The 13,095-nt window shown below is 31.5% G+C and overlaps 1 protein-coding gene across 1 annotated transcript in view; it reads right to left on the reverse strand.

The window, feature by feature from the left end:
• Positions 1-13,095, reverse strand: part of IPO11 (importin 11) — a 201,433-nt gene that overhangs the window by 139,398 nt on the left and 48,940 nt on the right. The window contains exons 8-13 of the mRNA XM_074282418.1: positions 12,330-12,378; positions 9,685-9,755; positions 4,636-4,828; positions 3,803-3,955; positions 2,218-2,261; positions 523-613 (exon numbers count right to left, since the gene is read on the reverse strand). Coding sequence (XP_074138519.1) covers positions 523-613; positions 2,218-2,261; positions 3,803-3,955; positions 4,636-4,828; positions 9,685-9,755; positions 12,330-12,378 — 601 coding nt within the window. The remainder of the gene's footprint in view (positions 1-522; positions 614-2,217; positions 2,262-3,802; positions 3,956-4,635; positions 4,829-9,684; positions 9,756-12,329; positions 12,379-13,095) is intronic.

The following is a 13,095-nucleotide window of genomic DNA, read 5'->3' on the forward strand; positions in this document are numbered from 1 at the left end:
GCCCAACAAAAACTATTCTTTCAATTATACAATTCCCTTCATCTTGATTTATACTATCCAAAAAACCTTCAGCTCTAAATATTACTTCCAAAGTACATTTTTTATTGAATATAATAAGACAGCATTCCTAGATACTAACCATGCTGTTCAAAAAAGCCTGAACTATAAAACCTGAAGGAAAAAAAAAATTTTTTTAATGTGATATGCCTATACATAACAACCAATAACAAAGAAATTAAATAGAAGTTAGTCAAGTTTCAAAGAGATTCCCTGATGAACTATAAGATCTACATAAGGAATAAAATGAAATAATGTTTGATGTGAAGAATGATGAAATAAAGCAAAATAACTTATCAAATCCTTTACATCAAGAGCATGTAGAAGAAAGCATCCATTTTATATTAGTAAGTCTTAAAAAATTTAATTAAAAAAAAAAAAAGGTTTTCACAACACAAAAATCACAATGACCTTATGCAAAGGATTAAGATGAACTGAAAATGTAAAATAATATAAAAATCTTACCTTGCAATGTCTGCACCATTTCTAAAAGTATAGGTGTAAGGGTCTGATTATATTCATGGAATATGTCTATAAACAGCACTTCAGTGCAAGGCTGGAAGAGAAAAAAACAGACAAAAACAATTCTCTGACAGTTAATAATTATAAAACTACTGATAAATATCTATCTAAAGCAACTAAAATTGATATTTTTAAAAATTAAATGACTTAAAAATTCATTATAGATTCCATGGATATGATTCAAATCATTTTAATTTAAATCTTCAATATCGCAAATTACTAATACAGAGCAATGAAAAAACATACTTTTTAAAAGTTAAGAGAATAAAAATATTAATGATACATCATATTGTTTTGAGATTTATGAAAGCACTTTCCTCATAACAATTTTATTATATATGTAATACCACTATTATCATACACAATTTGACAGATGAAAAAATTGAACCTCAAAAGTTAAAGGACGTATTTGTCCAGGGACAAGCCACAAATCCCAATTCTCTACTGAGTCCAAATTGATGTTTTTCTCCCTAAAATACATATCAACTTAGGATAAGTAATGCAAATAAAAATCACTCCAATCCTGTGCAGCTTATTCCTGAGAGGTCCTTATCTTTGTTTAAAAATATGACCAATGCATATTGACATGGAGTTATTATTTCCTTTGTCTAGAAAATAAACCTTAATCTAAAATAGTAACTTTTTGGTGGCCAAGTCATCTTGTAACATCTTTCCTATTTCTATTCTAGGGAAGTTGATTTTTGGAATCCCAGTGTAGTACTTACAATTTTATCCTATTAAATTGTATCTTATTTAATTGAGACTGTTGAGATTTTTATTAGGATTCTATCACCTAGGATTCTATCACTTAATGTATGCAGTAATCCTCGCATTTTTGTGACATCTGCAAATGTGACAGATATGCAAAACTAACCTACCTTAATTTTTGTATATTACATTTTAGTAAGATTACAGTTCAGTCACATTTTTCTCATTTTTAAAATTTAAAATATTAAGAGAGCTATATACATAAAGCACTTCATTAACGTAACATTTTTAGGTAAAATGACTAGTTATAGAAAAAACTGGGGAAAAAAATGCTATAAAAAGAAATATTCACATGACTACAAAATAGCACAAGACACAATATGGCCAACAATATTTTCATCCCAGAAAATCCATGTTCTATGTTTTCCTTCTCAATCACTAAATAAATAGATTACTGATGAAAAGATACACTGATGCATGGTTAATAGAATGAATTAGTCATAGGAAATACCTTATATTTTAATTAATAGGTAAAAGGAAAATATGCTGTATATTCACAAAAAAGCTTTCTATCTGTGGTAAGCAATTATCTAATGAATGAAATTATAAAAGATTGAAAAATTTCGTATATGTGCTACCTAAAATAATTTATAACTTGGTATAAATAAGGAGTTCATTCCAAAAATGCTATTAAAACAACTTGTTTATCTTTCATTGGCAGTTCAAACTAATCCAAGAAATAACTAATAGGTAAGGGTTCTATTAAGTGCAAAGCAAGAGCATTGTCTTTGCCTATACTGAAGTAACAGGCTAGTAACAAGACATGAACACAAAAAACTATAATACAATGTTTCTGGATTTCAACTTCATTATTCCCTCTCAAAACCTAGAAAATAAATAGTATTTTTCTATTAATAATTCATCACTTACCCTTAAACTATATTTCCAAGAATCTCCTCCTGTCTCTTCTACAGCTGTGATAAAATAACATGTTGCACATTACTTTATCCAGTTATAGCAAAAAGTATATTAATGTTGCAAAAGTAAACCCTTTAGAGTAATTTCCTTAAAAATGCAAATGCTAAAATTCATTAGCAATGTTGAATACAAATCTATAAAACAGTTAATGTTAGCTAGATTTTTTATTTTGAAAGAAAAACACAAGACTCATGGTATTCATACTTCTAATAGCAACTTTAAGTATTAGTTACATACAAAAATTCCTAACATAAAGAAGTTCTAAAATTGCTTGTCATAACTACACTTCTACAATACTGGGGATCACCAAATTTTTGTCAATATAGCTAGAACACTCCAGAGCATAAAAATAATTTGTTCTTATTTTCCTACATTTCCAATTTACTAAATATATGTATACTACTCAAAATAATTCAGTAGTTTCAAGAATTCATAAGTCTACTTTTGATATTAAAATACCTTTCTAATAGATGAAATATTTTTCATCAAAAAAAAAAAGGGGGGGGCAGCTAGGTGGCGCAGTGGATAGAGCACCAGCCCTGAATTCAGGAGGATTGGAGTTCAAATCTGGTCTCAGACACTTAATACTTCCTAGCTGTGTGACCCTGGGCAAGTCACTTAACCCCAGCCTTTAAAAAAAAAAAAAAAAAAAAAAAGTTTATTTAATTCAATGGACAAGAATACAGACTACTTTAGAAATTAGGGTGCATATTTGTACATAAATACACAAGTAACATGAGATTTGATCAACTTAGGTAATATTCTTCCCCTATAAAGATGGGAGGTGTTGAAGAAGCTGAAAAACACTCTGTAGAACACAGAGTCAAGCAACGCCCACATCAAGAGCGCAAAGCAGGACTTACAACTTCAAGCCCATTCTGTCATCTCACGTTGTCTTTGCAATGGCATTTTTAAACCTTAGGAAAATGAATCATCTATCCCTAATAATAAAGAAGCTCCTGATTACAAATTCTCAAACAAATATTGAGAACTTTTAAAAATCTTTAATATGTAATCCAGTTAATTCAATGTAAAGCTAAAATACATGAAAAAACATGCCCTATGAAATTAGAATAGTGTAACACCTAGGTATGATACTTATTCTTTAAAACTACTGGATCATTTTCAAATGTGATATTTTGTACTTTAAAAATTCTCTTTTTAAATGTATTTTGTTCCCATGACCAGTAAACAATACTCAATGAAATCATTTTTCAAGTGAAAGAAAAAAGTGAGTGAATCATGAAGTACTATCTGACAAAACAAATTTCTAGTAATAAAAATACCAGTAATCCATTCTGGCTTTTGTTTCTTAAATAACTTCAACACTTTGATGGCATTCTTTTGATCAAAAAATATAAGTCTGCAATTTTCTGCTCTAAAACTAGAATAATAAGCAGTGTTGAGAATTACAAACTTTAAAAAACAAGTATTAGTTGAAAGATGCTATAAAAAGAGAATACATTTTAATCCTTCTCCAACAACAACAACAAAATATATATGTCATTGAAGGAAAAGCATCAGTATTAAATCTTACTAAAGCCTTCTGGATCTTCTTCCCACATTGCCAGCTCTTCTTCTGTTAGCAGAAAATAATGAGTAACTAATCTTCTACATATCTCTGTCAAAGTTGGGTATGTAAAGAAAGACATCTTAATCTTATGTGCTTCAAGAGTTTCAGGACTGCTATCTGAAATAAATAAAATTAAAACATTGTTAGACATTCTATTAAAGTTGCTTCAGATTTTGCAATATGTTTGTTAGTTTTCCCTGTTTGCTTGCCATTTATTTTATTCTTTATTTTAAGGGAAGACTCAGGGAGGGAAAGAGGTAAGGAATTCCTTTGGAAATGAAAGTATTAAAACAAAAGTTTTTTTGGTTTTTTTTTTTTTAATTTTTTAAATATTGATGGGAGGAAAGTTTATCCTGCATTTTTAAAAATTCACAACTAATTTTCAGAGACTTATCAGCATTCACATAAAGCAACAGCTTCAAGATACTAAGAAATATAGTATGCCTTTTTGAAAAACAAAAAATGAAAATATCATATATTTTATAAACTGTATTAAACTTAGTAAGTGGAGCAAGATTAGCTCCTTATTTTACTGGGGCACTAAACAACATGTATTTTTTAATCATTTCTGTAGTATTCAATCCTTAAAAATAATACATGAAGATAAACAAATAATACTAAAATAAATCTGACTTATTGAGCAATTCATATTATTTTAAATAATTGGATTATCACAATTCTGAAGTTCTTACAAAATTTTAAAATTGTTAAAGGAATAAAGTTTATAATGCAAATTAAGATATAATTTCCTACAAGTTCCAGGATGAAGTAAATAAGAGATAATAACGAAGTTTTACCTTCAACATTTTTTGATGGCTTATAAGCATAATTTTTGACAATCATTTTAATTAGATTCATGCACTGAACTATGAATCGCTCAAATGTGACTCCTTCGCCCACTTCTGTAAAAACATAGCTTACTGCAAACTCCAGTGATCGTTGAATGAGAGGAGTAAAAGAAAAAGGATGTTGGTCCAAGAAGTCTAAAAGCTTCCAAAACAAATTAAACAAGATTAACAGTGTTTCAAAATTTAAAAAGAAACAATTTTTCCAATATAATATACTACACAGTAAACTAATTTTTTAAAAGTGTAAAAGTAAAAGTGAATAACATATTTTTGTTGAATGCAATAGTTCTTGCTAAGTCTCCCTTTATTGTCATGCTATAGGCTCATGTCATAAAAAATATACAATACCATCACAAAAACATTATAGTATTTTAAAGTGCTCCATCATGAATCTTTACAATAAATTGTGCAAAAATGTTTAATGATAGTAAACAAGCTCCAATGTGAAAAATACTAAAAATTCATGAAATCAACAGGTATGAATGTCACCTTAGCAAAAACAGAAAAAAGACAAAACAGTACACTGAAATATTAATTACTCAAATCCCAGCTCTAATCTCCCCAGCAAAAAACAACATTTTAGAAAAACATTTTTATTGTCTTATTATTTATTGTCTTATTATATTGTCTTCTTGTCTTATTTTAAAGGCAGTGCATTTTACTGCAAGTGAATCTATATTCAATCTTGTACATTCCTTTGTTTCTATCCTAATAAATATGTATAATCTGTACTAAATAAAATGAGCTTTTTAAAAAGGGTTTCATGAACAGACAAAAGTCTGTTAAAGGTTCTTTCAAAAGAAATTTTAATTTGTTGTCCTTTTTAATTTTAAAAAAAAGCAACTTCATAACAATATATAATGTCATGGCCAACACCTATATCCTATAAAATATTTAATTTTGCAATTTCAGACATTTAAAAACCTTTTTTTTTTTGTACTAACCATTCTCTAAGATCCCATTCAATTATAACATTCATGAATTCCACTGAGATTTTAAGACAGGTAAATAAGAATAAATATAATCACAATTTAATTGAATATAGTTTTTATCAGGTGTTCTCACTACCCAAACTATAACATTAACAGTTATGCAGAAAAGTAGCTTGAAGATTTGCCACCTAAATTCAGGGACTCTTCCAGGAGAGCTAGCTGTATATTCACAAGTTGATCTTCCTGAGTTTTAATTATTTACTGGAAGCAACCATGTCCACAAAATTCCTCTTGTTTCATAAGGTCCCTGGTCCACCATCACTCACACAATCTCTCCTCTTCTGAAGTTCACACCATTAAAATTGGTCACCCTGTACAATTCTTGTGTAAAGACTGCTAGGTCTTCATGCTTTCTCAATCTCCTATCACTGGGCCTTGGTTATGGCCATTTCATATTCAGAATATACTTTTTCCTTACCTTCACTTCTTAGTATCCTCTGTTCAAGACACAATTCAAACACCACTTCATTTCCTGATTCCTCTTTCTAAATCCTATTGCTAATGATATCCCTACATCCCTCCTTTGTCCACGATTGAATTACTTTTTATTTATTTTTAATTTACTCTGTATACATTTCCATGATGTCTCCCTTGATAGAATGTAAAACCCTTTAAGAGTAGGGGCTGTTTGACTTTTTGTCCCTTGTATCTCCAGCAACTAGAATAGCATTTAATAGTGTGCTTGTTGGATAGATACACACATAGAATTCCAAAGCTCTTATATTCTACAATTATCACCAGCAAAAATGCAATAAGTTTTTACATGGTGCTCTGAATCTCCTTCTGTGCCCAATTTTTTTTTACCTCTCTCTTCCTCCCAACTGGCTCCCAACTCTACATTGCTAAATAAACATTTGCTGATCAAAATGAAAAGCAGTCTTTCTGAGCACACTGGCTCACTGGTAACATTGTATCTGCTTTACTGCATCAAGAATTATCATCTACACTTTCTTTTATCTTTGGTTTTCTAGTTATCAATAATAAGTAAGACAAACACATGGAGAGAGTCCGCTTATCTAGTGAACAGTAAGTAACTTTCCATTCTGATGTAAAATCAGGCAAATTCTATTCCAAGCTGATTATATATATACACAGCAATATAACATTACACAAATTCCAAATTTTTAGTCAGTAGTCAATAATTAATAAATCTTTACTATTAAACACCAACCATGGGTTAGGTACTGTATTAGGTGCTGAGGATAAAAAAGGTACAGGATCTGCCAAAGACCTCACAATCTAGTGGGAGACACAATAAGCAATAAAATATGTACAAAATAGTTATGTATAGGATAAGTAGGATATAATTAAGAGGGAAGGCACTAAAATTAATAGGAATTGGGAAAGACTCCCTGTGGAAGGTGTGATTTTAAAGGAAACCAGGAAAGCCAGTAGGCAGAGATGAGTAAGAATAGCAATCCAGGCATGGAGACCAATCAAAAAATATGTCCAGAGTTGAGAGATCTTGAATTGTGCATCAGCAAGAAGACTGGAAAACAGGCAGCTCCCATTACAGGCTCCTGCAAATGGTCCAAAAGTGAGGTAATGAGGACTTGCAACACAAGTGTGGCAGAGTCAGAGGAGAGAAGGGAGCATGTGAGAAATGCTGAAAAGGTAAAATTGACACTCTTTGGCAATATACAGGGGGGAAGGAGAAGAGAAATATGGAAGAGTTACAAGCCTGAAGGACTAGAAGAATGGTGTTACACTTAACAGTGATAGGTAAAGTAAAGTAAAAGGAAAGAGGTTTCAAGGAGAAAGATCATGAATTCCACTTTGGACACACTGAGTTTAAAATGTCTAAAAAGATAAAATAGCTAAGATGCAAAACTGTAGGTCAAAAAGAAAGGTAGATCTGAAAATCATCAACAAAGAGATGGTTATTAAATCCATAAGTGCTGATGAGATCACCAAGTGGAGTACAGAGGAGGAAGAGAAGAGGGCCCACGACAGAACCCCATGGGACATCTATATATAGAGGTCAAGATCTAGAGGAGGATCCAGCAAAGGAGAAAGAACAGTCCCAGGTATAGGTAGCAGGAAAACCCAGAGAAGAAAGTATCGAAGAGAAGAGGTTAATAAACAGTGTCAATAGCTGCAGAGAGGACAAGGAAAATAAGAGTTGAGAAAAGGCCATTAGACTTTGTATTTAAGAGTTAAGTAACTTTGGGAGAAGCAGTTTCAAGTGGAATGATGAGGTTGGAATCTGGATTGTAAAGGGATTAAAAAAAAAAACAGAGGGGAGAAAGTGGGGTACCCATTGTAAAAGTCCTTTTCAAGATGTTCAGTGACAAAAGAAGAAGAGAGATAGGATGATAGCAGGGATGGAAGGCCAAAGAGAAAGTTTGTTTAGGAATGTTATTTGACAATGGACATATTTGTTGGCAGAAAACAAAAAAAAAAACAACAGAGAAAGACTGAAGATAAGTGATAAGAGTAGGGATAATGGGGCAATTTGTTAAAAGAAGAAATAAAAAAAAAAAGATCACTAGAGCAAGTTGAGAGATTCACTTTAGTAAGGAATAAGTTCACCTCCTCAGGTGAGATATAGGTAAAGGAGGAGTCAATGACAGACAAGAGAAAGATGGAGTAGACAACAAAATATGAAACAAACTTCCCAGGTGAGAGCATCAATAAAAGAAGAATCCTGGAAGGTTTGAAAAAGGATAAAAAGAACTATGAATGAACTACTATGAAAAAGAAAGGTAAAAAGGACCGCTTACCAACAGTGAGGGCAAAGTTGAAGGCAAAATGAATTTGTAATAAATACAGTCAGAATGGTTACATGATTTTTTCCATATTCATTCAGCAGTAAAAGGTAGGGAATCCAAAGCAGAGACTAAGTAGAAATAATCAGCAAAGTGATAAAGGAGCTAAGGATATAAGAGGAGAGGACACTTGAACTGAACTGGTCCAACAAGGGATCAAAATATAGAAAAGTCTAAGAAAGAGGTTTAGAGTGTAAAGGTCCTAGTGAGAATAAAAAGTAAAGTGATAGAGGTAAAAAATCAAGAGATTATGGTTAGATATGGGGATTTCAAAATTCTTGAACATAAAGGTAATAACATTTGTGAGCAATGGCAAGATTGAGAGAATGATCCTTTCTACATGTGACTCAAGTAGAATGGAGAAAGTATTAATAGGAAGTGAGTAAATAGGGTGAGAAAATAAATAGGAAGGAGTTTGAGGGACAGCTAGTATATATGACAAATTCCCCAAGGAGGAGGGCAGGAGTTGGGGAAGAGTGAAAATCTGATAGATACAGACATTAGGATTTCAATTGGGTGTTAAGTATGAACAGTGCAACCCTCAAAGAAGGAAATCTGGTTAAACAATAGAGTTAGGGAGAGAGCTTGGAAGCAGCAAATGGGAACAAGGAGTATTCCAAAGCCCTAACTTCAACCAATAAAGCAAAAGGGAACAAGTGAAGGTGCAGCTGCTTTAAGAAAGGATGTCCAAGGAAGCCGTTTTGTTGGGGAAAAGACAGCTTTCAGTAATATTAGTAGACGGAAGGAATAAGAAAGCAAAAGGTTTGAGACTAATGAGTTTATTGCCTAGGCATTCCATAGGGCACAGTGAAATGGTTGAGGGGATGAAAATACAAAATTGGGTGGTAAGGGATGGATAATGGGGTTTGGATAGTGAGCTACAAGAGTTTGGTATCCCTGACATGCAAAATATGGCCAGGTATAAGAATATTCATCAGTAAGTAGAAGACAACACTACTTTTCCCAAAGGAATATGGATATAAATTTGAAAGTATAGATGAAAGGCAGATAATCAAATAAAACACAAAACTCTATTTCTTTTAGACTTTTCTATTAATAATCTAAATGTTGAAATTGCCTTACAAAAGAAGAAATATTTTAATTATTATACTAATTATTATATATAATACTAATCTATATTATTCAAATGTAAATAATATGTGCATTTACTTAAAGTATACTGTGTTTTTCATAATCAAATGCCATTAAAAATTTTTCCCCTCCACAAGTCAACTTACCACTTTAGTAAAAAGAATGATGGTCTTTTCCAGTCTGTCTCTACATACATTATCTGTGCCTATACTTCTACCTATTAAAAGATAATTGAAAATTCAGTATGTAGTGTCATATTCTCTAAAAACGGTGATTTTTTTTTTTTTGGACAGAATACTTACTTCAAGAGTAACACTGTCATGCACATTTGTTCAGTGGTTAGACAAGAATGAACTCTTTAGTGTCCAATTATATGAGGACTGAAGTAAAAAATACTAATATTAAATCTTATTATATTGCCAGAGTTATAAGTGAAGAAAAACAAAATTGTTAGTAGGAAACACATGGAACCTAAATCCATGTTAAGGGATAAAAAGGTTGCAACATAAGACACTTAAGCACATATCACTTCCTAAAGATTACTATACAGACCAAAGTTGAATAGAAAGCCCAGATTGTATTTCTTGAACATTTTATGAAAATTACCTTCTAGATAATTTTTAAAATCAAAATTATAAGTAATAGCCATTTCTCTAAGTAATAACAAAAAGGTAATGATTTTTAAAAGCTAAATTGAAATGGACTACTAAAAATCTGTATCAAGCAGCATAAAATGTTTCCTTAATTGAACTGATTCTGATAACAGGATAAGACCAAGTAATGAAGTAGAACAGTCTTATGTAAGAAATCAATCATGATGATAATTCCTTGAGTATCAGGTACCAAAACTAAAATATTATAGTACAAAAGAGCAAATTGAAACCACCTTGTATACATGGAGGCAGTTATATAAGATGAATGGGTATATAAATTAAAATGTAGGTGTCTCACATATCTTACATACTTTAGATGAGGGCTTCTTAATCTGGGGTCTGTACAAAAGTTTTTATTTTAATATTTATTGATAACTGTATTTCAATTTAATTGGTTTCCTTTGTAAACATATATGTCATGCATTTTCAAAACATTTTGAAAAGAGTACGGTGAGTAGGCTTCAATAGATTGCCAAAGGAGTTCAAGGGGGAAAAAAGATTAAATACTCTGGGGCTTGATGCTATGACAAGATGGCTTCTGACTGGTTGTATTACTAAATATACTTATGCAGGTTAAACATGTATTACTGCAGAATGAAAAGGAAATTCAACTTAGTCATGTACTTGTGTTCATTTTTTATAATTACCAGCTAAAGCAGGAAGTTCTCACGCTCTCAGGTTACTAGGCTCAATAAATACTCTCATATTCTAACATAATTAAGAAAGTGTTTAAGGAGATCTCACTAACTAAACAGCACTCTGCTAGGCACTATGATATTAAAAAAAAAAAAAAAAAAAAATTAAGGCATGGTCCTGCCAAGAAGGAACTTCTAATTCAATAAAGATAAAACCATACCCAACATTATAAGGAATATGAAACTGAAATGCTATATTGTGTGAAACTGCATTCAAGTGCTATACACTACAATTCAACAGAGGAAAGAAAAGAAATTACTCAAAGAAGTTATAAAGGAGGAGACAGTTGGACCTTAAAGCACAAACAGGATTGGATAAGCAAAAGAGAAGGCATTCACTGAAAACTATGACAGGAATAAGAAAATGAATATAAAGAGGCATTTTTGTGAGAGATACTCTATAACAGAGATCACATACTGGCAAATATTAGAAAATTTGGATAAATAGGTAGGTTGGAACCACAGTGTCTTTAAAAGAAAAAAAAAACTTAAGAGTGGATATGATAGGTGTTTAAGAAGCAATTCAAGGCTGCTAGACAGGGAACAAGTGAAAAGTAGTAGCACAAAAAAGGCTATGTCGCACATATGAGAAAGAAAAAGAATATAATCAGAGAGGTGTAAATGATGTAGTAATCCAAATACAACAAGGGCCTAGCCTATGAGTGATGACAACAGAAATGGAAAAGAAATGAATATAAAAATATTAAGGAAAAATTTCTCTGTATCTGAATTCTAAATAGGTATGTGGGAGGAACATTTAGTTACTTAGTTCTTTTGAAATTTGAAAATATAGGATAAGCCTTTCTACTGTATCCAGGGTATGTACAAATGTATATTGTGAGTGTGTGTGTGTGTGTGTGTACACGCACGTGCTGGGGTCCAGATATGAGAGCACTGCAAATTTTATTCCTCTTTAAGTTTGTTTATGTATGGATACTTGAAGTACATAAATGTACAAAGAGTTCTCACTTTTTGTTAAACAGGCACTATGCAATTTGACTCCCCAGAAGGTAGGAAACAGAATCCTCTTGTCAACTATGGTTCTGGCAGGTTGCAGCAGGAATACAGGCCAAAGGAGCAGTACCAGTATGGCCCCTGCCAGTAATCCTCTGCTTCAGGCACTGAAGCCTCTTTGACTGTATAAACTTGTTCAGTTTTGGGGAGTAGAGCCTCAGAGTGGGCAGGGCTACATCAAACTCTCCAAGGAAAAGGAATGTCTGCAGAACGTTTACTTAAAATAGACAAAAACTGTCCGTACATACATAATACAAGCATATATATATATAGGTATAAAAGTATGGATATATCTATAAATATATAGATATTTTAGGAATCTTTGGGTTAATGAGGAACATGGCAAATTCACTATGCTAAGCTAGATAACCCCTCAGAAGAAGACCCATTAGAGACAGCTATTTAAATAAGAATATCAAGAATACTTACTGCATTCCAGAAATTGTTTTAGACGCTCAAAAATTCCATGTAGAAAACCCTAGAGAAAAAGAAAAACATTTAATGTAATACACACACACACACACACACACACACACACACACACACACACACACACACACACACACACACACACAAAGATATCTTTTCACTGAAAATTTTATCCAATAATTTAATGTTGTAGTTTCTCAATTAAAAGGTATCCAGGTCTTTAGGGGAATAAGGAATAATTACTAATTATAAAGATCCAGATTATATTAAAAAGTGAAACTAAGAAAAATCAAATAAAGATAAAATATTGGATTCTACAGTTTTCTTTCTGATCAAATAAATAAATAAAATATATCAGCTCAATAAATCAAATCACAGAAGTTATAAAAAATATAAATCAGGTGAAAAGTTTATTAGGTAAGCATTAAGTACAATATTCTAAACATGTATGTTATTTTAAAAAAATTTTTGTTTAAACATAATAACTCCAAGAACCTATAATCTAATATAAATGTTAAAGTTAAAAACATGCATAAATTTAGAATAAATAAATGAACCTGAGTACTATACAGAGTAATAAAGAGATCTCCATGTACCTTTATCAAGGTGAGGTAAACACAACTCTCCTACCTAAAGCTAGGTTTTCTGTTAACTGAATAAGAGACTGAAAATTACGACTGTGATAAGCTAAAGTCAGGGGAAAAGAAGAAAGAAAGGGAAAAGCATTTTCATCATTAAAATAAGCTACCAAAGAGAAAAGGAAAAA

This window comes from Sminthopsis crassicaudata, chromosome 1 (genome assembly GCF_048593235.1).
Source record: "Sminthopsis crassicaudata isolate SCR6 chromosome 1, ASM4859323v1, whole genome shotgun sequence".
Taxonomy (NCBI): Eukaryota; Metazoa; Chordata; class Mammalia; order Dasyuromorphia; family Dasyuridae; genus Sminthopsis; species Sminthopsis crassicaudata.